The sequence below is a fragment of the Vespa mandarinia genome, chromosome 9, assembly GCF_050613455.1.
Source record: "Vespa mandarinia isolate Hongniang chromosome 9, ASM5061345v1, whole genome shotgun sequence".
NCBI classification, from domain to species: domain Eukaryota; kingdom Metazoa; phylum Arthropoda; class Insecta; order Hymenoptera; family Vespidae; genus Vespa; species Vespa mandarinia.
The window spans coordinates 5789761-5816948 of record NC_140818.1 but is presented as its reverse complement, the minus strand read 5'-3'; the positions used below and the strand labels follow the sequence as shown (position 1 = coordinate 5816948).

Below are 27188 nucleotides of genomic sequence, written 5' to 3'. Positions count from 1 at the left end.
TTCGTCCTTTTCCACCTCTCTCTTTCTCTCTTCCTCTCTCTCTCTCTCTTTCTCTCTCTCTCTCTCTCTCTCTCTCTCTCTCATTATCTTTGTTCCTCACATTCGTCTCAAATAGCCAACCTATCCTTGCCTTATATTTTGTCTCTCTCTTTTCACCCTTCCAGTACTCTACGGCAAAGCGCTTGCGCTCTCTCTTTCTCTCTAGATATCTTTCTCTCTTTCTTCTCTTTTTCCTACGGATCTGCAACGCGACATATACATACGATGTCGAAGGACTCTTTCACGAAAACGAGAACTCCCTACTCTATGCCGTACTTGTTACGGAATACGCTAGTATAGCCAACCGAGAATATCGTGGCACAGAGGTTATTCTGGAATGGTACTTCTCCACGTGAATCGACGAGATATTTAAGGCTATCAGAATGATAATTACGGTGTATCTAATTCAATATGTACGGAAAATTTGCTTTAAAAGTTTTATTATAATTTCTCAGTATAAGATTGTAAGAAATAAGACTTTATTTTTTTTCTTTTTTTTTTTTTTTATAGGTATGATAAAATGAATTACTAATGAACTGAAATTAAATGGATTTTTCATTTCCAACTCCATCCTCAAAAATGTGCTACTAAAATATCTTTCCTCTATCACTATCAGAGTCAAACGATTTCACGTTCGAACGAAGAGGGCGGATCGAAGAGTAATCAAGCGCAAGAAGATTCTCATCGTCGATCGATGGAAAAAGTCGAAATTCCTAGATCAGCGAACTCGTTAAGTCGGCCATTTTGGGCAAGTCCTTCGATGGCTTTTCGTAGGGTACCTGGTGCCACCCCTTGGATGAGCTTCAGCCGGCAACGTGGCTAGCCAACCCGGCAAAAGCGATTAATTACTTTGAGCAATTTGCTCACCAACTCCACTCAGCTCGTAGACCGACACTATTCTCATTTCTCTGTCCAGGCAGCTACCACCACTAGTAACACCACCACCACCACCACCATGCTCTCTGTCCGCTAGTCCGTCCATCCGTCCGTCTGTTCATCCATTCGTTCGCTCGTTCGTTCGTTCGTTCGTTCGTTCGTTCGTTCACTCGCGTAGAGATAGCTACGTGGACATGTACAAACACGAGAAAACTCATTCGTAGGGATTCCCACCGATAGAAGCAAGCGACGTGTAGCTTACCTATGTGCTGGTCATTCAACGAAGGCAGAGAGTGACTTCCTGTAAAGCTATGTACATCCAACCAAGGGCATTCTCGTTCGAGTTGTCGAAGGGTTAGAACGCCCGTAGTCAACATCGAATGCGAACGCTATTTTCTAGCCCGAATACACCAAGTAGAGCGCGTTACTTCTCTGCATTGATCCTCCTGCCGCTTCGAAATTCCAGAGTTGAGTACCTGAACGCCTTTAACCCTTTCCGGAGCTCGCCAGTCGAGGCTGTCCGTCCTTCTATTTCTTTGCCACTATCGCGTAATGAAGAACGAGAGCGATTCCGTTCGAGCTATTCGTTCCAATCGAGAATTAACTATCTCAACCCTGTTACCCGTAAATTTCGATCGTTAAATCGTATAGAAGAGAAAGCAAAACAATGGACGATAAAAGTTTAATTGAGCTGGATAAGAAATATTAGAAAAAAATTAAGATAATGGCCAAATCGAACCATCGATAAATATCATTTTATAACGTCATATTTAATTGACATTTATCCCGATAAAAATGATTCCGCGCTCATGATATTCAGACTCACAAAGATATTAAATTAATGAGATTAATTAACAGAACAGACCCATGAGTTAATGCAGAAGTGTGTGTAGGGTTGACCGCAGGGTTACTCACATCTGGAACGGACGACAGCATTCTAGGGGACATTTCAAATGAGCTTTACTACCTTTACCAAACAATTAATAGAAGAATTTTAAATAGATTAACGAATCGTTATTTAATGATATGAATAATAAGCCAAATGTTTTCCAAGCTGTTTCTTTAAGCTTTGTCAATAATCGAAAAATAAAGCAATGCATTTTGAAATATTGAAGTATTTTTGCTGAAATAAGAAATCCTTCGAGTATAAAAAAATCGATCTGATAAAAGTCAAGACATAAAATAATGAAGAAGAAGTATCAAAAATTATAGGAAAGAATTATAGAACATCATGAGTTCTTAAAAGGCTTAAGTAGAATTTATCATAGTATGCTGGTAGTTTTGTTTATGGATAAATGTCTTACTTCCCCTACTTTGGCGGTAGCCGCGGCCATCATGTTACCCCGCCTTTCCTTTCAAAGCCCCACGTATTCCCCTTACAAACGTTAGACCTCCACCACCACTACCACCACCATCAGCAACAGCAGTACTACCACCACCACTATCACCACCACTAGGACCACCGCCAGCATCGCTACTCCTCGTCTTACCCTCGCTTGAAAATGTGGCTCCCCAGGTCGGTCGTCCCCACCCTCCACCCCCTTGACTCACCATTCCGACTTACCCCCTCCAAACGACGAAGGAAACGTCGAAAGGCGCCAATAGCGCTTGGGTAATTTCAGCTTATTGTTAAGGGGAATGAAATACTCGACGCATTTGAACACCAGAGAACATTAGAAAAGGAGTTGAAAACTTTTGAAGAAACAATTCCGTGCCGATGTTTTATTTAATGAATCTCGGACATTCCAATGTATACTTTCAGACGAAGGGATTATGCAAAGTGAATTACTCTTACACGACTAAAACTACGTTGTTAAAGTAATCGTTCTGTTTCGGGTCGTACATATGAAATATTAATTAAACATTATTTATATATAGATATAATATAATATTTGGATCTATAAGACTATTTTAAATAATAAGAGATTAATATTATTAAATATAAAAATTATTATGAAATTAATATTTTCTTTTACGATATAATATTTACGTGCTAAAAGAAATTAAATTGCGAAAGTTATATTATTAAAATTTATTTGTCGTTTGTATGAAAAAAAAGCGTAGAGAAAATGAAACGAGATAAAGGGAAAAGACGAGAGAAAAAAAAAGGGTTAGCATTACGAGCTCTAGAACGCAAAGTCAAGTTGAAAGGATTAGAAGGATCCTTAATCGGTGAAACCAAATCCGAATGAGGAAGGGAACGGAATGTCCTCATTTCTATCCGTACTTTTCCACCCAAAAGTACGTGGAATTCAGCAATAAAGATGAGAACTTTCGATCGCCGCGTTGGTTTTCACTCCCTCTCGCATTTCTCGATTCCTCTTCACACTTTCTTCCTCTCACCTTTTTTCATGGCCTCGCCTCAAGGCATTTCCCAAAGATGACTCTATAAATTTCTCAAAGAACGTTCCAATTCTCCTTTTTATCTCTATTATCATTATTTTCGTTAATCCATGTTAAGTAATAAAAAATATCAAATACAAAATATAAAAATATAAAAACTATCATGAACGTGTTATCACGAACATGTTTAGAAATTTTTCTTCATAATCCTTCGTAAATAACATAAAATCCTTAAACGTAGAAAATTTGAGGATCGATCAAATCCAAATAATAGTCCAAGCTTTAAACGGCTAGCCGATTTTGCTACCGAGGTTGAACTCGAACGGCGAACGCCGCGATACGTAGTCCCAGGACACAGGACGAGCAAGGACGAGTGAGGATGTGTAAGGACGCGTTGTTGCAGGTAAAGGAGAAGTAGGTAGAACGTGCTATTCTCGAGGCAACGACGATCAATACCCAACAGCTCGGCACGTACGAGTCTGTATAACTATACCAGTGTATTCGGTGTATATGGTAAAGGAGGGTAGTTGCTAGAAATAGGGGTGGAAACATCCCCAAGGAACCGATAGTGGCCCATAGCGTTGGCAACCCACCCCATAGTTTTAGCCAATGGATGCCCACTACAATCTCTAGCTTCGTACTACGAATGAGATGCAGATCTATTTGTATCTCTCTCTCTCTTTCTCTTTCTCTTTCTCTCTTTCTCTCTTTCTCTCTCTCTCTCTCTCTCTCTCTGCCTTTCTATTTTCTCCCTTCCACTTCTAATTCTACTCCATCTTTCGCTCTCCTCTTTCGTCTTCAGAGTCGTTTCGCTATTAAATGCACTGCTTCATATATCAAGAACTTGGCTCTTAGCTGAATTTAGAAATTATTTGTAACTGACTTTGGTCCAAAGAAGAAAGCTGTATCAATAATTACACAATTATGTTTACTTTTAATCGTGCAATTTAATGCATTTCATTAAATGACTGGTAAAATCAAATCGCGTTCAAAGAAGTGAAATAATCTTTGATATATAATATACACATATGTTATATTTACTTTGATATATTTTATACACATATACAAAGAGTTTGAAGCTTTGAAAGGAAGAAGGTGTACGTTAACTCTATCACATCGATCCCGAGATCAACGATGATCTCTCATCCGTCCTTTTCTCGCCGTTCGTGCGGAAACGCAGAAAGATCGTATCTCACGGCGTACCTTTGAGTTTATTAACGGAGGAGGCCGCGAATGAATGGAAGGAGTATGATAAAGCGCGTTAAAAGAGGGTGGCGCTCTCATCCTAAGGGACGAGCGCGCGCGCGCTTGTGTTGGAATGAATCCGAAGGGTGAAGGGCGAAGTAGACTTCTGGGGGTGGTAGTAACGTTGCCTGGAAGAAAACGCGGAGGTACTCCGAGAAGGGTTTCATTCATGAACGTGTTTTATTGTTTCAGGACACAACGCCGACAACTCGAGAACAGAGGAGCCCGGATAATAGCGACGGAGGAACCGGAAAGCATAAACCCACGCAAAAGTGGAGGCCACTTCAAGCGTTTTCTACGTGGCGACCCTTCCGAAAACGATTCGGACCTTTCCTTCACTGATTTCATCCCGAGAAATAAGACACTTCAATGAAAAGATATTTTTCTTTTTATACAAAAAGATATTTTTCTTTTTAAACGAAAAAAAAAATATTGTTCAATTTTGGATAAAAAATATCAAAAATGTCACGAGTCAAATCTTCTCAAGAATTTTCGAAAAAGACATTAAAATAGATCAACGATCAATTTCTGAAGAAATTCTGAAGAAAAAATGAAAATATTTCAACGAAGTAATAATTGGTTAGAAACGTAAGAAAATTTAATAATGTCAAATCATGAATTAGAAATTCAAAAAATATTCTCTGAATTTTCACGAATAAGAAAAGAAAAGTAATCGATTTTTTTGGAAAATGTTCTAACGATTAACAATATATATATATATATATATATATATATATATATATATATATATATATATCGAAACTCCTCGATAAGATGGAAAAATTGAACGAAAAGAATTTACTTGTCCAAGGGCTTGCTATTTGGAAAAAAAAGAAGATCCTTCATTTTTATTAATATACCACGCCATTGGACTATAGATCCAACGATACTTACAAGTCTGCCACGCCCAACTTACCATCCTTAACTTCCTGCAACACCTATGCGAACCCTTTAAATCCCCCTGCCGATTAACATACTCCTCCCTTCGCCCAGTCTTCGAAAGAAGGGTTGTCCAAAAGTAGAATCTTTTTGTTGACATTTTTTCTCCCGATTTACTTGTACACTCTCTGACAAAAACTTGAACCTCCATTCTATCATGATTTTCGTCATTGAAGATTATAAGCTGACTAAACGAGCGAAATGAAAATTCCTTTACGTGAAAAATTTACTTGAAAAATTTCATGATCTATTATCAAAACGGAGCAATTCGACAAAAGCAACAAGTAATTTATTAATTTATAAGGATTACAACAATTTCAATGGGCACTCAATTTCCAAAGAAAAAAAAAAATTACAAAATTTATAAAATCACGAATGATTCGATGATGATATTACGAAGTCTTACTAACGATAAGCTATAAAATCGTTCGATATGTTTCTTTTCTACACATACGAATACATACGAACGTACACACATATACACACACGCGTGGCCTTTATCAATTTTCATTCATATTCACATAACGAAATGCATTAAAAATATGAAACGCTCAGCTTTTGAATTACAAATACACCCTGTCCGGGGCATTACGATCGATTCGAAATTATCCGACGGACCTGAATCGTCTACAAATCGAAATAGATGTAAATTGCATTTCCTGAAGAATGACAAAAGTACTAATTTGGGATAGAATCGAACGAAGTAAAATGAAGGAAAGAATACATTGGCCAGTTGAAAATATTCGAAGAGATTTTTAATGAAAATTTGAAGAAAAAATTATTTTCATATGGCATCCGTTTGGAGCATAAATAATAATAATAATGATGATAGAATTTAATAAAACGCAAATGTCGACGACTAATTTAATTGACAAATAAATTGCATGGAGAAACAATTTAATAAAATTTCTCATTTTGTCTCGCCAGATGTTATTTAAAAGCTCGAGAAACTGATTAGGATGATCTCGGATGGGGCGAATTTGAGCAGCAAAAGAAAATACTCCGACTGGGAAAAGAGAAAGACGAAAGAAAGATAAGCCAACGGCATTCCAATTAGCATTCTTACTCCTTACAGGTCCGTTGGCAAATGCCGGCCTTGGGAGGACGCGAAAGAGCAACATAAACCGTGCGATAAAACGTTGCCAGCCGGGCAACATACACATATATCACTAGTGTCACCACCAAGAGACCAACACATAGATAGCAAAGCATCAGGCGACGTGCTCTCACCGCCTGCTCTTTTATTCATTTTACTTTTTCACGCGGCTCCCGTAAGGCGGTAAAGTTGAGCGCGGTAAAGAAACACGTTCGAAAGAGAAAGAGCGTACGAAAGAATTATAGAGAGAGAGAGAGAAAGAGAGAGAGAGAGAGAGAGAGAGAGAGAGAGAGAAAGAGAGAGAAAGGAGAGGAGAAGAGAAAAAGAGAAGTTCGTAATGCTTCGTATGCGCTCTGCTTCCCTGACGACCCTCACCTCTTATGGTTCTCAAAAAATATTTTTACTATTTCAGTTTATCCACTCTTTTGTATTAAACATTGTATACATATTGTTACGATATTATATATTTAAATTTTTTTAATAATTGCCAAAAACAACAATAACAAATTATTTGATTAATATTTTTCATATTCTTTCTTCGGGAAAAAAATATTTAATTGAAATAATTAGAAACGAAAAATAATTTGTTTTATTAAAAAAAAAACTACTCATCATATCTTCCGTAGCTTTTACATTTGTCTTACACAAAGTTTAATTGTATCGAACGATCGTCCATTAATTTTACGATCTTATGAATAGTCTTGACAAGTCTGTATACAAGCTTTGATGCATTATTGATTTTATTTGATTTTTGAAGAAAAAAAAAATGTACATCCCGAATTTTTATCTCCATCGAGATTGTCGCAGGAAGAAGAAACTGAAGTTGAGAGCCACCGTGTGCAAGGAGCTCACCGTTTTTACCACTTTACGAGAAATTCACACCGCGGAGCTCTCTGAAAGATAGCATCGACCCTTCGTGACCATCCGCGAACATTTTCGCGCGGACAAAATTTTCCCGTCTTTTCGCCTATCCATCCGTCGTACCTGTTTCATCCTTCTTTTTCTTTCTCTCTTTTTCTTTCTCTCTTTTTCTTTCTCTCTTTTTCTTTCTCTCTCTTTCACTCTTTCGCAACACTTAAATGCTTCTCTTCCTCTTCTTTCTCCAACTTCCACTCTCTAGAAAAGTACCAAAGCCGAAGAACGTAAGGATAAAATCGGTGACACCAATTTTCTCACTACTGACCACTAAATAAGTAATCATTTAATTAATATTTAATTATTTATTTAATAATTATTATTCAATTATTTATTCAACGACTTCATTTCTGCCGGATTACAACCATAGCATGGTTTCATCCCTTATCGCATTTCATTATCAAGAATCACACATAAAATTTTTCTCACGAAACTCTTTTCTTTTTTTTTTTACCCCCTTTACTATCTTCTAATCATTATATTTTTCTTTTAATGATCAAACAGTACAATACAATGCTATTTTAGATATTTTTAATTAAATTTTTATTTTGATATAGAATATATGCCGCTGCATACCGCGATGAAATACAAATTAAGTTTTATAATACGATCACATTTATTTAGTTCGAGTCCATCGAAAATTCAAACTTTTCTAAATGAAACTTTTTAGTTGGTCACGTTATTCGGTTCACCCTATATATCCCGATGACAAGAACGAACATTAAAGAGGAGAGACTGATACTCTGACGCTGGTGACCCTTAAAAAAATATCTTTTATTCGATCGATCGCTTGAAAACGAAATCCAATCGTATTTTAAATAAATCCATTTCGACGATTATTTAATTCTTTATTTAGAAAGAATCAATATTGTATTAAACTGTAATTCCGACAAAAAAATTGTATCTTTAAATTCTATGTAAAAAATATCAAAAATTAATAATCTATATTGAAAGTTAATTCAATGAAAATGTAAAACTTCGTTCGTAAAATATTTTTTCATTATTACATATTAGAATATTTTGATATTTACCAAGGAAATATATTAAATGTCATAAAAGTAAATCACATCGAAATATTGAATGACGCAAAATAATCTAAAATTAAACAATTAATCTAATTTTCATTTTATCAATCCAAATTTAATATTTTTTTTTGTAATATGATCAATAAATGCACTAGTATTTATAAATCTTTAAAATCATTCCTATTGGAAGACTCTTTAATATTGTCACGCTTGCAACCAAAGAATATGTCAATTATAAAAAATAAAAATAACTTTCATCGAATATCTAATAACATTCTGAAGTAATAATTAAATCAATTTGAATATTATTAGAAAATAAGATAATAATTCGATAGAAACAAAGCATTAAATAATTGTAATTTTAATACAAAATCGAATCCATACCAATTTTCTGCCGATATCAGAACCAATGCTAATTTTATACACAACGTATAATTATTATCTCTATTCCTATTCAAATTATTGCGTATTCATTGTATGTACACTATTTAAATTGAAACTAATAACATTTACACACGGTAGATAAATAAACAGAGAATCTACGATATAGAATGAAAGCTACGGTAGATAAATAAACAGTGAATCTATGGTATAGAATGAAGGCAAATCTACTTCGATTTTCTAATAATTCGCAGGAAAATAGATAACAGCAATGTTTCATATACATCGATTTTAAAATTATGATGAATGAGAAATGTAAAGTGGACTCTGAAACGATATTTTGATTATCATTATTATTTATTAATCCATATATAACAAATTTCATTTATAAAAAAAGAAGAAAAAAAGAAAAGAAAAAACATTTGCTATAAATAAAAATTTGTTTTCTAATTAAATATACCTATTTCATGTGTTCATTTATTCATATTCTAAATTTTTAAATGTACTTCATATTATTTCACGATCAAGATCACCATTTATCTGTGAAACGTATTAACAAAGGAAAATTTTATTAAGAAAGAACTCATCCCTGATGATCTTTCATAACTGGTCGAATCGTACACGCAGATGGACCAACATCTGCCAGACCGGTTGGTCATCTCTTACTGATTTCCAGTCTCTACGTCGCGCTTTTGCATGTTTTTTTCGCCTCACGACCGGTTGATCCATTATTGTCCATGACTGGTCCATCTCGATGCTGCGATTTAGTCTTACTGACCAGTTTGTCCAGTGCTATATCAGACCGCCTCTTAATGTCGAAATAGGGTGTCGACTGGTTTAACGAAAATCTTAACTTAGATATTATATTATATGTCTTGATACGAAATAAAAGTAAAGAAAAAAATATTTCAACGATCCGTGAACATTGTATCTATGAAGAAGAAATTAAATGACGTACAATAGATCAATGATGATAAAACAAGAATACATAATCAATTTTATATTATTTGAGAAAAAAAAAGAAACATTAAGAATGAATTCTCGAGTGATAATTTAATAAAAATTTTAAACATTTAATAAAAATAATGATCTTCTCTTTTTTTTTTTTTTGTTTAATTCTCTATTAATAATCGATAATAAAACAAAAACGATCGATCGAAAATAATATTAACAATACTACAAGTTTCTAACCAAATCTGATGTCATTGATAATTAATGAAATTAAATAAAAACAAGGATGGACAATGAGTAGTTATCATTGTAAAAGAAAACAAACTATATTACCGATAAATTTCTTGCTTTCTTGAAATCCTTCCGTTCAAACTTACTCTGAGATTACGTAGGTGGCTCTAGTAAACTGGACAATGGTCAGAATCAATAATTTATCGAAGATGCATGCAAAATGGTAACCTACGCCATCTCGTAGAAGATGGCTGGACATTTTCGTTGACTCCATTGGTTTTCAATCAATCGTTCACTCTTTTCTTCATTTTTCCTATATTTAAAATCCCTGAATTATCAGTTCTTATCTCATGGATTTTTGTTAATTAAAGTTACACTTGATTGAATAAATAATCGCACTTTTTCAGGATAAAAATAATAAAAATTATTAAATCTTACGTTTCACTAATAAATTTAAAGCAAAATTTTATTATCGATGTCATAAAGATCAAAAGTAAACAACAATTCGGTAAAGTGTCTCCCTTACGAACAACAAACAACTAGAAGGAAGATATCGTCAGATCAACGCTCATTGGTGTGAAAGTTTTGTTGAATTCGGATCCCTAATTTATAGAAAGTCGAGTGTCACGGATGTCGAGATTAATCCGTTTGAAGTCGGTCAATCTTAAGACGACAGCTGCTGCTGAAGGAATCCATTAGTAGGCTTACAGTGTTCGCGTCTTTCCTGGGGTTTCTTGGACCACCCCCTTGAGGGAAAGCAGAAAGGCGCTTTTGTTCAAGATAATAAGCCACCATTGTTAAGATAGGTGGATCTATTCGTCGACCTTATTGTTCATCGACCCGCTTTGCTTTGAATTTCTATGATAGGAGAGAAATTCTCGACCAATGTTATCATCATTCTTGTCTGTCCGAAAAAGTTGAAAATATTTTAATCATTAATAAACTTTTGTACTAAAAAAAAACATAGCAACTAATCAAACTTCTAATCGTTTTCTCTTTAAGTAAACTTATGAATTAATTATCCTGTATATTACTTATAATAAAAAATAATGTTATATTTCTATAGAAGATAAAAAAATAATTAGTCTTTTCTATTTTTCTTCGATCTCAACGCACATTGTAAGAACGTGCATAGAGACTCGTTGAGAAGATTCGCCATCGTCGTCATCATCCTTAGAGTGAGTGAGCGAGCGAGATGACCATAGGACCGAAAGCCAGCCTCGTGAAGCAGTACTGCACCCCCAGGAACAAAGTTATATCGGCTCCTGTTGCAAAGAGGGGTGAGGGACGAACGTCGATGGGGTAGCCCGTTCCTGGGGGAGCGACGAAGTTCGGTGATTACCTAGGACTCTCCTAGGAACGGAGAGTTTCCTACTTCAGCCTCAGCTCTGGCTTCAGGAACCTAACAGTCGAGCAAAGTAACTAAGGTTATTCGCTGGTTCGTAGAGAGAAGCACAGGAAACGGTGAGTATAGAAGGTAGGGGTTGAAAGAGAAGGGATGCAGCCGATATACCGTGAGATTCTGCATCGCGCTATCTCCCTACTCGACCGATCGTTCCCATGAGAATCTCGAAGAGTCGTGATTGAGAGGAAACCTCTCGATCCTTTACCTCTGACCTTCTTCCTTCGACTACTTTAAGAAAATGATCCTTGCTTGAGTTTTACCTATCCTTAGTATGATCACGTGAGATTATAAAGTATTTATAAATAATATACTAAGAACATTCGAAACGTTCGACTCGATGAAAAAACAATAACATTGGAACATTGAAACTTTAAAATTTATAATGTAACATCTGAAATTTTGAAAAAAATTGTAATGCTTACAAAAGAAAATATTCTTATTCAGCTATGAAAGAACTTCGATCTTCGAGCAGTTTTGAGTTTATATTGAAAAAGTGTAACTCGCGATCGGCCAATTTCCCGGAATTTCAAAGGACACGAAATATCGTAAGGACGGGACGTCGTAATAACCATAATTCAATATGGCTGTTAAGATGATAGGAGTCTCGAGACTCTATGTCTGGTTTGCCCAGTTCCGTGGGGGTTGCAAATGGCCTGCAGAACCCTTTCCTGCACCCTCTCCTCTATCAACTGCACCCTCGATATACAGATGTTATCTAAGATGAAAATCATGGAGAGGGAATACCATTGTTTCACAATAAGAAATCTCGATCATCCAAAGTTATACCAAGATTCCTTAAATTTTAAAATGTAATTTACACTATTTCGAATTGAACTTATTTTTCAGTGTTGTATTTAAATAATCGATAGACAGATTCCAGACAACCACTTGATTACAGCTCGTTATATCTAATCGAGTCGATTGATCTACCTCAATTTATGATTGAAATAAGAATCGTATAAAAATCATATATGTGTGCCTCTTTTCTCAAATTGACCGTGATGATCTCTTCTCTCTCATCGTTCTATATATAATAATCTATGTTTGTTAGAATACAATTTCATAAATATATTTCTTAATATTGCATTAATTGTATACGAATTATTAAAAATTTGTATGTATATGAAACATTATAAACTGAGATAATAAAATTAATTATCACAAAATATGATTTCGTTATGATTAAAAAATAAGAAAGAATAACGTTGACGATAAATTTAATCAAATATTCAATTATATAAATTAATCCAGATGTGGATAATGTAAAAAATTGTATAAATTTATAATCTCTTACGTTCATCCATCATCTCTTTTAAATTAATAATCTTATATTTTCTACGATTCATCTTTTTTTATATTTTATCAATCACTGAAGTAAATATTATCTCGTCAATCCTTCGAACAGACTGCACAAATACGTCTACGCAAATACACAAATCTAACTTGGAAAGATTTCCTGCCATCTTAGGCAGTTAAGATCCCTATAACTTTCCCCTTCCATTGAATCTATGGATTGTTAGGGTGAAGGATTCGAATCCCCTTAGATCAGTGTAGGCGCGGCCATATTTTTTAGGAGGAGTACAAGGGGAACGCTTTCATCGCGGGAGAAGCGGGGGGATAAACGTGATGCTGTATGGAGCAGAGATGGTGCGCGGACACCCAATCAACCCTCTGTAAGGCACGTCTTACCCTCTCTACGAAGTTATCTTTCTTGTTCCTACCACGAACAGAGTTAGGGTACTCTCCGAACTCCCAACTATTGACCGAAACACTCTCTACTATCGTACCAAGCAATTGCTTCACGAAAGTTGAATTTCTTTATACGTTTTCTGATTTCTTATCGTTCGCTATATTTTTAATATAAAAATTAAATAAATTAATAAAACTAATATAGATGTAATATAATCAATATTAAATAAGTGAATATAGTTCAACTGGAATACTTGTTATGCTTTAAACTTTATAAAATGATGTTTACAATATTCTAAAGACAGTTATAATAATCCATCACATAAACAAATGGGTAATTTTAGCGTTGCATCGACATGACCGTAATTGAAAATTACTGTCACACAATATATAAAGTACAGTGATCGATGGAAAAGAAATTTCGATAAAGAACTTTCTTCATTTTTCAACGCTATCCTTCACCTCGCGCTCGCAAAGTTTACGCATTACAAAGACATTGATTTTATGTATCCAATCATCGCGAGTACCTCGCGTCGAGATGATAATGTCAATCCAATTTCGAACTTCTAATCCAAAGTTGTTCCCCTATAAGCTTTCGCGGTCGTCCGTTTCGGTACGAACAGTTGATGTATTTTCAATCTCGTTGATTCAACAAACTTTCTCCCGTTGAGAAAAGTAACAACTATGTAGGCAAACACGTCGCGAAAATATATTTTCATTATCGCAAACATTTTACGTGAATACTTTTATAGATTTGTAAACAAAAATGATTGAAATTGAAATTCATTTTTAAATAGTCTATCTTGGATCCTTGACACAAGAAAATCAATATTTTATTAATTAAGTATTTTATTTATTTATTATAGTCATAGTAGAAGTAATAAAAATATTCCTGTCGAATAACGAACAGACATCTAAAACGTTCTGAAGATTAAAGATCTTAAATAACTTTAGAGAACTAGCTTGACCTGGACCTCAGAAGATATCACGACTTTCAGTTCTACTATATCGAATCATGAAATCCCGATGATCAAGGCATAATAATTCGGTGAAGCGTCTATAATTCAGATGTACCACGTGCTGTCCCTAATTTCCTTGATATTCACGTCGAAGGGTCCTTCCGCTCGAAGAACCTAAGGATGCCAGAAATACCTTACTATCGAGATATATATTGAAGCGCGCCTTACAGGATAGGCCTAGACACTTTGGACTTGTATTAATTTCATATCCCTTCCGCCGTCTGATGCGCGGACGGTACCTTCAATCGTCTATTTATTACCGACGTATATCCAATCTTGTGCCCTCTTCGAGATATCGCCTAGATGGTAGGGAGTGCCAAGTGGATATTAATTTCGATTAGTCCGCTCTAAGGAAACTTGATTGAAAACAGGATCGTCGACCGATATGAGAAACTAATAAGATGGTACACACACACTCATGTGTGTGTGTGTGTGTGTGTGTGTGTCTGATCAATTTCAAATACGTAATATATTGACGCTATCCTATATAGATATAAAAAAAGAAAAAAGAAAAATTACTAAATTCATCAAATAACTATCAAATACTATTTTTGACTTTTATAATTATGAAGTCTAATAAGATTAAAAGATCGAACGAGAAGTCAAGAAACGAGAATCGATCTTTGACACGAGTAACTTTAGGAAGATTCTCAAAGGGCCAACGAAGAAGACGAGACAGGACTAGAGAATTGGAACGGTATACCTTCCTTCCACCCCCGAAGTAGCTCGAAGGAAATCGGTGCAAAGTTAAATGCGAGTTCTATTAACGAAATCGAGTTGGTTCCTGGCAAAGCCAAGTGTGGATATGCACCGCATTACTGTAACCCCGTAAAGGAATTTGCGGTTTAAGTTGCGTTCCTCGCGGAGATAGAGCAACCTTTTGCCTTTCCATAGCATCTGTCCTACTCTTCGAAGCAAGTCCTCTCCTACGCTTGTACGCACTCCTTTCTCGCTTTACTTCTCCTTCTACTGATGATTCGCGGCCTCGGTCACCCCAAGGCTAGTTTCTCCGCAGAACCCTTAAGCATAACTATCCGCACAAGTTGGAATCCGTAGGTACTTTCGCTGCGACGAAGCTACGAACTCGCCTCCCTTTTCAGAGCAACCACCCCTCTAGCTCCACTCCCAACCTCCATCGTTTTCGTTCGGGTCTCGAACGCGAAGGCTATATTAGTTGCAAAAGCAAGCTGAAAGGAGAAACGGTGGATAGAGGGCTCGAAACGGCGCTCGAAGCTAAGATCGAGAGAAGGAGGATGAATAGAGAAAGAGAAAGAGAGAGAGAGAGAAAGAGAGAGAGAGAGAGAGAGAGAGAGAGGAGAGAAAGAGAGAGAATATCGCTGTGGAAATAATAAGCCTGACGTTTAGAATCTACGAGGTTTCTAGAAACTTGAGGATTCGAAATTATCTTCCTAGTTAGATGAAATAGATTGAAATGTATAGAATATTTCAATAATGAAGCATTCAATTTTGGTATTCTCTCAAAATTTTCATTCTTTCTTCATCTCCTTCTTCTTCATCTCAATATCAATGCAAGCGAGAAATTCCGGTTTGAATCCTCAATGATTATAACGACAGTTACACATCCAATAGAACCAGTCTTGCTTAAATAATCCTGCTTTTTCTACCCTTATAAATAGCGAACCGGTAAACTCGTGATCCCAGAAACACGCGTGCCGTCTATAAGAAGAGTGTCTCAGTTTTTTAACGGTTTTCATGGACCTAACATAGGATAATAAATAATTCGGAACAAAATAACACGACAAAAGAGAAGAACGCCATCGAAAGACGTTCGAGGAATATACCAAAGGGGTGGCCAATCGAGGCAACTACGAAAGAGGGGTGGGATGGTTTAGGGTGGGAGTATATGATGGTGGAGGCAACTCGTGCTAATATCGATTCTACCTAAGATTGCCCCAGGCCGTTCTCATAAATCGAGATTGAAATTGAAAGATAGAAAAAAAAAAAAGAATCGAAAAAAGAAATCCAAGATTTCACGCAGTTCTTGTTTATCCTAAAATTAAAATTTCAATAGATGAAAAAAAAAAAAAGAAAAGAAAAGAGAGAGAATTTCCTGATAAAGAATCGCTCGAATATGATAAAATTCGCTTATATTCGTATGGCTAAGAGAAAATAATTGAGGCTCAAATTGACATCGAAATGACAATTTTAAAAACATTAAATTCAATATCTTAGAGTAATACTCAAATATAAACTTAAAATCAATTGATCAAACATCCATACGAACGTTCAAGAGGCATTCATTTATTAGAGTAGTAAGTTATAAGATCGAAGGGGTCTAATGTAAGCAAATGTTTGTCATTAATTATTCTATGAATTCCATCGGATCGAAGATTCTTACGAAGGTCTTTAAGAGAGTCATAACGTGTGTTAAATCGAAGAGAATAAAAGTGAGTTCTTCGAGAGAAAATATACAATTCGACAGAGAGACAATCGGAATTCGGAATCAGCGGTGAGTCCAGGAAAGCCAGGAAGATAAGACGTAATTAAAGTCGATGGGCGAGAGGGATAAGGAGAGAACCGGTGGAAGTACGTAGATTCGCAGGAGAGCATAAACTTGTCCCAGGGGATGAGCTTGCTTTCGGTTGGCCCTCAGCAACATTACAAGGGGAGTATCACAAATGCGACCACGAAACGCAACTCCTTTGTCGGACTAGCGTCTCACCGTTTAACAGCTAGCCAAGAGAACGAGCCGGAAAGAGAATCTTGGTTAATCTTACTAATCTTAGAACGATCAACGAGTGGACTTTGCAATATCAAGAGAAATACGCTATTGATCATTCAAAAATCATGAGTTTTTGATATTACCTATCTACTAATTAACATTGAAAAGCTTGATAATTCTATCTACTTAGAATTAAAGTAAATTCTCATTTAATATCAATAATTCTAATGATTTATTTTTTCAATATCATTATATCTTGTCATTATATCTTCTTGACTGAACTTTCTGAACTTAATAATTCGACTAAAACGATTAGAACCATCAAAGTAAGCTCTGCTTAATATAATCTTTGTTTTTGCCGTACTGTCTTCAGTATTTACTATGGAGAAGTAAATACGAAAGGAGAAGTAGTACTCACTTTGATCTATTGAAATATTCAAGGATACAACACAGCAAAAAGCCAAATCGCTTTTGCAGAATGCTTGATGAAGTTACTAAGAGTATTTGAAACTTGCGGGATCGTCAAATGAGTTATAATTAACTATAGCCAGTTCCAATAATTTGAAGAATAATTTAATTTGAAATTGATATTAAAAATTAAAATTAAAAAATTAAAATTAATTATTAAACGCGTTAATTCTTAATCATATTTGCCGATCGGTGTATTTAAAAATCGAATCTATAACCGTGTGAAGATAAAAATATAGAATATCAAAATACGTAAACTTAAGTCTTATAAAAGACAAAGGTCACGATATATATCTAAGTTTATCACTAATGGTTACGCAACTTAAATGGCCCATAAATGAGTTGATTATTCTCGATAATTATGGATTCCTAAATCCTTCCTGAATATGCATGTTAGTTTTGCACGCTAACAGTTCTCATAATAGTGTCACGATAAACGATTCTATGATGAGGACGCTCCAAGTTTTTAAGTAAGACTATTATTCTATAATTGATCTTTCGTTAGAAAGAAACATCGACTATTTCATAAATTTATATAAACATATTATTGTTATCGTTTTATCGATTAAGATATAATCGCTCTCAATAATTAAATCTCGGACTATATTAAGATGATGTAGAAAATTAAGACTATCCAACCAATATCCTTTCGAAACGTGTGTGATTTCCGCAACAAATACGGAAAAAATGAATTAAAATCATGTTAGGAAAAACCTGTCTCTTCTCTTGATTCATTTTATCGGTGTGTATCCTCGTATAGGTAACGTTATACCTCTCATGCTGTCGGCACGGGAGAATTGAAGAACTGAATTGACAATGGGATATCAAACAATGTATGATTGTCAATTTTTATAAAACATCTAGTACGAAGTCAATACGTATTCCGTAAGAAAAACATAACGTGCGATTTCTAGATAGACGTTAATGTTCTTCCATACTCGATTGACTTTACGTGCATGACTTTTTTTTATATTTGCAATTTATTATAATAATAAATTGGTAATAATATTACTTAAAAGAAACTAATTATACATCTAAAGTAACAAAATAACAAATCACTAATAGATAAACGCGCGATAATAAACATTACGTTATACTAAATTATGATTATCACTGATTGATTATAATCAATGATATATATCTAATTAAATCTATTCATTATAGGAATAATTATTTAATAAACTATAGTTTATTTATTTGTCTCATTTGAAAACTAAAGATATTTTGCACGAGATCATAATTTTTAATTTTTAAAACAGTCTTTTGCTTGGGCAAAAATTACCTTTGAAAATTATTTTCTTTTTAAATAATTATTTTTAAAAAAAGAAACCTTCACTTTTCGAATGAGTTTTTGATTACCAAAATCGAACGAAAAATACGACCATGAAAATTCATTACAAATGTATTATTACAGATAAAAGATAATTCCCTTACGTAATATATATATGTATGCACCAAAGAGCTACGAAGCTTGTTGACTTCTTGTTTTTTGAAGAAATCTATTTGAGTGATTGACTATACAAGGCACAGATATCCACGTCAGTGTAGTCGTGTTGTGGAAGAAGAAGCTTCAACTGTTTTAACACGAACGTGAAGTAGCGCTACTGTGCCTTCATAAATTAAAAAGAAAAACAAGATTTATGGCATGAATTCTCGTGGAGAACAATTTTTATCTGATTTTGATGATCAATGACTCATTCAAAAACTAAAGATTTTTTACACGAGATTATCGTTTCCTATTTTCAAATCAGATTTTTACTTGTGTGAAAATTACTTTGGAAAATTATTTATTTTTAAACATGATCATGGAAAAGAAAATAATATATTCCAGAATTCGGAAACAATAATTACGTGTAAAAAATCTTAATCCTTCGAATTAACACTAAAATCGAATAAAAATTGTGATCTTATATGAGAATTCATAGAGTAAATTCTTGAAAACATATGAAAAAAAAAAAGAAAAATTACAGATAAAAGTATCGCTTATCTGTAAATCACTTATAAACAAACAATATTTAAATATGCGATTAAAGAAACAGATACCTTATATCAGAAAAAAATACATACATGTATAATGTTATATCGGTAAATATCTACAGGTTGATCCATTTTTAAATATAAAAATTTTTAAATATAAAATTGATTTAAATGCAAAACAAACTTTTAACATAATCATTGATTCTACATTTTTAAAGAAAGTCTTGAAATTGTTTTTAAGAATATTTACATCAAACGTTATAAAGCCTATAATAATGTCAGATATACTACGTAGAAGATGTAATATAATGCCTCAAATGGATCACCCTATATATATATCCATTCATTTACACAGAGACTGCTTCTACAAGCCGGTTGCAGACACAACGGCGTTCATTCTACTACATTCACTCATTTACATACATATACGAATTTATAACTGCGCGTGCATAATCAAGAAATCAACTACTATAGCAAGTACCTCTCGACGAATGTGAAGTCGTGTTAATCGAAGAAACGAAGACGAAAAGTTTTTAAGTTTTCATTGTTGAATTTTGCAGTTTTTTTAAACGAGTCATGTCTACATGCGAGGACGTCCGAGGAGTTATACTCTCTGGCACACAATTAGCAAAGTAAGTTATAAATCTTATCCATTTGTATTTTCCTTTTTCTTTTTTCTTTTTTTCTTTTTTCTTCTTTTTTTCTTTTTTTTTTTTCTTTTTTACTAACCAAACGCATAGACATACATCTTTTTAACGAGTAGCATATTTGTATGTTCTATTTCGTATTTAATATGTGTTTTAATGTTCATGCATAACGATGAGATATATAACGATAATTAATTTATTTATTTCATTTGCCTGTTACTTGATTAATTTGATCTAAAACTATGAAAAGTTATTCGTGTACTTTGCTCAAGGTCAAAATAATTAAGATATGTTATGAGAAACATATGAACTAACCTGTCTTACGAGTTACTGCCTTCACGTGTTTTGTAAAATTTAAGGTTATGGTGTTCTACAAAGGCGGGAAAAAAACGAAATGAATTTTATCTTATCAAATTCAAATATCATTTCGAATATCATCATCATCTGTAATTATTTTAATAATCCCACATGAACACAGAATATATATGTTTATTATATAATAAATTATTTCTCCTCATGGAAGCTTTATCTTACAGAGAAATTCGTGCATCCTTGGCACAAGATGTAACAGATCTAAAGACAAAGCTACCAGACTTTACACCTAGTTTGGCTATTGTCCAAGTCGGCGGTAGACAAGATTCTAACGTTTACATACGAATGAAAATCAAAGCGGCTACAGACATTGGCATAAATGTACAACACGTTAAACTTCCAAACACCATAACGGAAACTGAACTGATCAACGTAGTGAACAAATTAAACAATGATTCTAAAACTCACGGTATCATCGTTCAAATGCCGCTCGATACCGTTAATGAAATTAATTCTCATTTAATTACGAACACAGTGTCTCCTTCTAAAGATGTTGACGGGTAAATTGATATTTTTATTTTGCACAAATCTAATATAAATTAAAAAATATAAATTTATCGATTTCTAATTCGTTTGATTTAAAAAATCTATACGATTAATAAATTTAATGGAATGTTCAATAATTAACTACTTTCATTCTTATCACAAAATGCAATTGTCGAAATTTAGAATCAATATCATTATTTGATCCAAAACCAATACGTCATTATCGTTACTTCTAGAAACAATAAATATTTCGTTATCGTACTAGCTGTAGATAAAATTTTTTTCATATCAATTTATAAGAAATATATTTTACGAAACTCATTGAAAACAGTACGGTTTTATACATTTACATAAAAGTCAATACAATCGGCATGCTCTTTGACATGAAATGACGCAAAATATGAGATAAAAAGAATAAAATATCATCTCGCATGGAAAGAGGAATATTTTTTTATAGATCTATGATCTTACACAATTTCTCATAATAACAAAAATGTCGATCATATGTAGGATATTAAATATAATTGAAAGAATTACCGAAATAATCTACAAATCTTAATTTTAATCATGATAATTAGAATCGATATTTTTATCCGTATTAACGATAATTTAAAACATTTCAAATAGTTTAACATAACAATAATTTTGAAAAATTATAAAATATACATATGTACGTATATAACATAACATACGTAACAATAAATTGTTATTACTACGTATATATATTATATATACGTATATATAATATAATGTAATATATTACGAAATGTTATTTTTCAGTCTCAATACGATTAACGAAGGAAAAGTTACAATCGGCGATATGTCAGGATTTATACCATGCACGCCTAATGGATGTATTGAGCTCATTAAAAAGTAATTAAAAATGTAATTCTAAAAAAATTGTATAAAACTGCTTTAACGTTTTTAAACTCAATAATATATTGTAGAAGTGGTGTACCAATTGTCGGTGCTCAAGCCGTAGTTTTGGGTAGAAGTAAAATTGTAGGTACACCGGCAGCTGAATTATTAAAATGGCACAATGCTACAGTGACGATATGTCATTCAAAAACGAAAAATCTTCCAGAAATAGTAAGTAGTTTTTCGAGCAAGAAATTCGCAAATGAATTTTTTCAAAATGATATGAAAATAAATATCAATTACGATTGTTTCTCAATTTAATCAATTTTTGAGGTCTCTCAAGCTGATATCTTGATCGTGGCTATCGGTAAGCCAGAATTCGTCAAAGGGAGCTGGATAAAATCAGGCGCTGTCGTAATCGATTGTGGCATCAATTCTATTCCGGGTAAGATAAAAGGAAAAAGTTCTTAATTGCTTATATATTTAATTTAATAATGAAAAATACCTCAAATCGATAATATCGATATACATATAATAATAAAGTAAATTTGTAAGATCTTATAATGTGTATATTCAAGGCGTTAAAAAATATTTCGAAATAGTGTTTGATAAAAATCTCATCAAATTCAATTAACACATATGATAAGAATAATTATATTTCGAGAGATATATTCTCACATCAAATTTAATACATGTTTTCCAGATTCTGGAAAGAAAAGCGGAGAGCGTTTAGTAGGCGATGTTGATTACGAGGAAGCTTCGAAAGTAGCTTCATATATTACGCCAGTTCCTGGTGGCGTCGGCCCTATGACGGTAGCCATGCTGATGAAGAATACGGTGACTTCGGCCAAAAAAGCAGCTGAAAATCTTCTTAATGTCGATTGGAAACTAAGAATTTTAAAGATTAATCCACAGAGACCAGTTCCAAGTGATATAGCTATTTCTAGAAATCAGATATATAAACCTATTGTCAGTTTAGCTGAAGAAATCGGTCTATTACCAAACGAGCTAAGTCCTTATGGAGACAATAAGGGTAAAATAAGTCTAAATGTTCTAAAGAGACTGAAGAATCAGCAAAATGGAAAATTCGTGGTCGTCGCTGGTATTACGCCAACACCTCTCGGTGAAGGTAAAAGTACGACGGCTCTTGGATTAGTGCAAGCTCTCTCAGCGCATAAAGGAACAAATTCTTTTGTTACGTTAAGACAGCCCAGCCAAGGTCCTACTTTCGGAGTTAAAGGAGGAGCAGCTGGTGGTGGATATGCACAAGTATGTACAAAAATAAAATTATAAAATTTTTAATCTAATTATTATAATGAACTATGTTCATATCTTTTTTCCTTTCTAGGTAATTCCTATGGAAGAATTCAATCTTCACTTAACCGGAGACATCCATGCTATATCCGCGGCAAATAATCTTTTAGCAGCCCAAATCGATGCCCGATACTTCCATGAATCCACTCAAAGTGACAAGGCCCTTTATGATAGATTGGTACCTACGATGAAAGGTGTTCGAAAATTCTCCAAAATTCAATTAAGGCGTCTGCAAAAACTTGGGATCACAAAAACCGATCCAAACTCCTTGACGGAAGAAGAACAACACAAGTTCGTACGATTAGACATCGATCCACATAATATTACGTGGACAAGAGGTACATGCAATAAGAAAAATAAAATTAATTATCTTAATGTCAGTTGAACAAGTATACTTTCATTAAGACTTATCATCTTTTGCAGTGGTTGATATAAATGATCGTTTTCTACGTAAAATAACTATTGGTCAAAGTTCAACTGAAAAAAATAAGACGAGAGAGACTTCTTTCAAAATTTCTGTTTCTTCTGAGATAATGGCGATACTTGCTTTAGCTGCTGACGTCGAAGATTTGAAACAAAGATTGGGCAATATAGTAATTGGATTCAATAAGAATGGTGAACCTTTAACTGCTGAAGATTTTGTTCGTATTTAATTAACGATATTATAAGTTTAGATATTTTTATCTATTTACATTTATTCTTTACTTACTTTTATCAATTTAATAGGGCATGACTGGTGCGATGGCTATTCTTCTGAAAGATGCGATCGAACCAACACTAATGCAATCTTTAGAAGGTACACCTGTAATGGTTCATGCTGGTCCCTTCGCTAATATCGCACACGGTTGTTCTTCGATAATAGCAGATACTATTGCATTAAAACTAGTTGGACCAAATGGTATTGTAGTGACAGAAGCTGGATTTGGTTCCGATATAGGCATGGAGAAGTTCTTTGACATTAAATGTAGAACATCTGGACTCGTACCGAATGCTGTCGTTCTTGTTGCAACTGTAAGAGCCTTGAAAATGCATGGTGGTGGTCCATTAGTGACCCCAGGTGCGGCTCTAAAAAAAGAATACATTGAAGAAAATATCGAACTTGTTAGAAAAGGTCTTCCAAATCTTCAAAAACATATCAGCAATGGCCTGAAATTTGGAGTACCCGTTGTTGTAGCTATAAATTCATACACGTAAATATTTTATTCTGCATTAAGTATATCTGAAATCCATAATCAATTTTTTTTTTTTTTTAAATTGCTTGAATACATTTTTTCTATTGCAACCAAAGTAAATATTTATTATTCTACTAGTACTGATACAGAAGCTGAACTACAGCTCATCAAAGAAGTGGCATTGGAGAGTGGTGCAGCAGACACAGTGGTTTGCACTCATTGGGCTGACGGTGGATCAGGTGCAATAGCTTTGGCAGATGCAGTTATCGCTGCAACGGAAAAACCAAGTAACTTTAAACCATTGTATAGTTTGGATCTCAGTATTGAGGAGAAGATAAACGTCATTGCTAAAGAAATGTATGGTGCTGGAGAAGTTATTCTAGCAGACAAAGTAAGTAAATTTAAATGATGAAATACTTTGAATATTCTATATATATATTTGAAGTACTAGCACATACACAGCAATAATACATTTTTACTTGTTTTTTGAATCTTAGGTAAAAGAAAAAATTAAAGTATATAACACATTAGGTTATGATAAATATCCTATATGTATGGCAAAAACATCTAACTCTCTAACAGGAGATCCATCCATCAAAGGTGCCCCAACAGGTTTTAAACTTGATATTAATGATATATTTGTGGCCGTTGGCGCTAAATTTGTCGTAGCATCTGTTGGAGAGGTAAGATTTTCAATTATAAATTGTAAAATTTCTTACATGTATGTCACAAACGACGTTTTTATAAATTGCAGATCATGATGATGCCAGGTCTTTCTACTAGGCCAAGTATTTATGATATGGATTGGAATAGTGAAACGAATGAGATAGAAGGATTATTTTAAATATAAACTCTTTTCATATTATTGGCACATAACAATATTTAACATTTATCTATTTATATTTTTCATACTCCATGTACTTTATGTATGTTCCATATAAAATATTAATCTCATAAATAACTAATAAGAATGTATTAGTAAGTTAATTATAAAATCAATATTTCGTAATTCTGTCATTAATTTATTTAACTTTAGTAATAGCTCTAAACTTTGCTGATCTAACTCTTGGATTTTTATTGACTTCTTCAGATGATGGTGTCAATACATGCTTATGCATCATTTTCCATGGTGACATGACTATATCATTTAATTCGTCAATGCAAAAACTCTTATTATAATTTAAATATTTTAATGGTGTAACATTTGCCACAAAATCTGTTATATTTCCTGTCATGTGTCTTTTAACAACAATATCTTCCAATGAATGAAAGGATATTGTTATCAAACAACCACCAATTTTTAAGTAATTTTGTGCAAGCACCATGCCATGATTGATTTCATTCAATTCATTGTTTACAAAAATTCTAAGAGCTTGAAACGTTTTTGTCGCACAATGTGAGAATCTACCTAATTGATCTTTTCTGATTTCATTATTGAGTACAGATTCAACAAGCTGTACCAATTCCTTTGTTGTCTCCAATTTTTTATACATATATCTTGCTTCGATAAGCGCGCGTGCTATCTTTCTGGCCTTCTTTTCTTGTCCATAAATTTTCAATATATGATACAAATCTATCTCATCCGCTCTTTCTATTACATCAGCAGCAGTTGGATTTTCAGGATATCTGTTACCATCCATTCTCATATCTAATGGTCCATTTTTTGACAAAGAAAAGCCTCTTTCTGCATTATCAAATTGCATTGATGAACATCCAAAATCAAACAAAAAACCATCTATACTATTCTTTTCAACTTTATGCTCGCTAAGTAATAATGGTAAATCTGAAAATTTTCCTAATAAAGGAATGATTTGTCCAGGATAGTTCTTTGATAAATCTTGTGCAATATTATATGCTATTGGATCTCTATCTAATGTAAAAATTTTTATATCAGGTGCTGATTTCAAAATTTGAGTAGTATGTCCTCCAGCACCAAAAGTCATATCTACATATATTTTACCTGGAGATGGTTGTAAATATTGTAAAACTTCTTTGATCATTGCAGGTACATGTATATTATTATTTTTAATTACATCCTGTTCTTGTATATCTTGTTGTTGACTAAAATATCTTTTGTTTATTACATATTGTATATTAATTTTTGATAGATGATGAAACTGTACTCTTGTTTCATGATATAGTTTGTTGATACAAAAAGCTTGTAAATATAATAAATTAATTTTAAATTTAAGCATTCTTACGTATATTTTGTATTTTGTTTATAAGCCTCTTAAGAAAAAATTTATTTTCTTCTTCCAAATATTTTTTCATCTCTGGACTTAGTGCAATATTACATTGCTCTACTGTTAAGCCACTTGCAGTACTTTTAAGACTACGTTTATACATTTGTCCATAATGATTTGAACTTATCCTTTTCAAACTTGCGTAATATCGGTTACACTGTTCTTTATCTATTGGAGTAGTAATATCACCTTTTGAGAAGATAAGTTTCACTTGATCACGAATATGTTGACTTAAATCTCTAAATAAAAAATATATACAACATTTATATCATATGTAACAACAAAATTTATGAAATATAAATACTTATTTACATGAGAATTGTAATTTTAATATTATACCTAACCTATCAGTATTTATATGAACCAAATGATTTGGATAATTGAATAGATATAAATTACATTTTTCTTATCAACATATATAAACGTATATATATGTATATATATATACAAATAAAAGATTTTTAATATATATAAAATTACCTGCCAGGTTTTGATTTATCTAATGGCCAAGATTCTAATAATTTCATAAAATTCTTATAGTTACCAGCCATGTTTTAACTTGCATAATAGCAATTCTCAATAACCCGTTCTTTCTTTCATGTACATGGATTATTACTTATAGGTTACAAAATTATAATTCACCAATATAATTGAGTAATATATTTTGATGCCGTTTGAAACAGATTAGTAAAAACTTATATTTTTTTCAATAAAATATCATATTACATATATTGATCGACCAATTGTTACTATTTACGTTTTATCTTTTACTTATAATTGGTACATTAAAATGCAACAACACGAATTTTCCAAT

General features: G+C 33.3%; 3 protein-coding genes and 1 long non-coding RNA gene across 5 annotated transcripts; 1 reads left to right on the top strand and 3 right to left on the bottom strand.

Moving 5' to 3' along the window:
• Positions 1-10148: 10148 nt before the first annotated feature.
• Positions 10149-20472, bottom strand: LOC118443381 (uncharacterized). The gene is made up of 5 exons (XR_004838657.2): positions 20245-20472; positions 18740-18915; positions 11158-11443; positions 10480-10945; positions 10149-10354 (listed from the first exon to the last, which is right to left on the bottom strand). It is a non-coding gene; the product is annotated as an uncharacterized LOC118443381 (long non-coding RNA).
• On the top strand, positions 17693-25140 carry pug (pug C-1-tetrahydrofolate synthase, cytoplasmic). Of its 2 annotated transcripts, none has more exons than XM_035870269.2 (13): positions 17693-17775; positions 19843-19914; positions 20466-20801; positions 21568-21660; positions 21735-21876; positions 21979-22090; positions 22349-22914; positions 22994-23297; positions 23383-23600; positions 23686-24149; positions 24270-24522; positions 24629-24814; positions 24886-25140. In XM_035870269.2, exons 1-13 carry the CDS (start codon positions 17696-17698, stop codon positions 24973-24975), a joined length of 2916 nt encoding a protein of 971 aa, XP_035726162.1. In that variant the 5' UTR covers positions 17693-17695; the 3' UTR covers positions 24976-25140. The 2 variants fall into 2 exon arrangements, with proteins under 2 accessions (XP_035726162.1, XP_035726167.1); XM_035870274.2 differs by lacking the exon at positions 17693-17775 and adding an exon at positions 18840-18895.
• On the bottom strand, positions 24549-26326 carry LOC118443379 (putative methyltransferase-like protein 15 homolog). The gene has a single exon (XM_035870278.2). It carries the CDS (start codon positions 26324-26326, stop codon positions 25154-25156), a length of 1173 nt encoding a protein of 390 aa, XP_035726171.1. The 3' UTR covers positions 24549-25153.
• On the bottom strand, positions 26319-27187 carry LOC118443380 (ubiquinol-cytochrome-c reductase complex assembly factor 2-like). The gene is made up of 2 exons (XM_035870279.2): positions 26855-27187; positions 26319-26613 (listed from the first exon to the last, which is right to left on the bottom strand). The coding sequence occupies exons 1-2, from the start codon at positions 26923-26925 to the stop codon at positions 26319-26321; spliced, it is 366 nt and encodes a 121-aa protein (XP_035726172.1). The 5' UTR covers positions 26926-27187.
• Between the last annotated feature and the right edge of the window lies 1 nt (position 27188).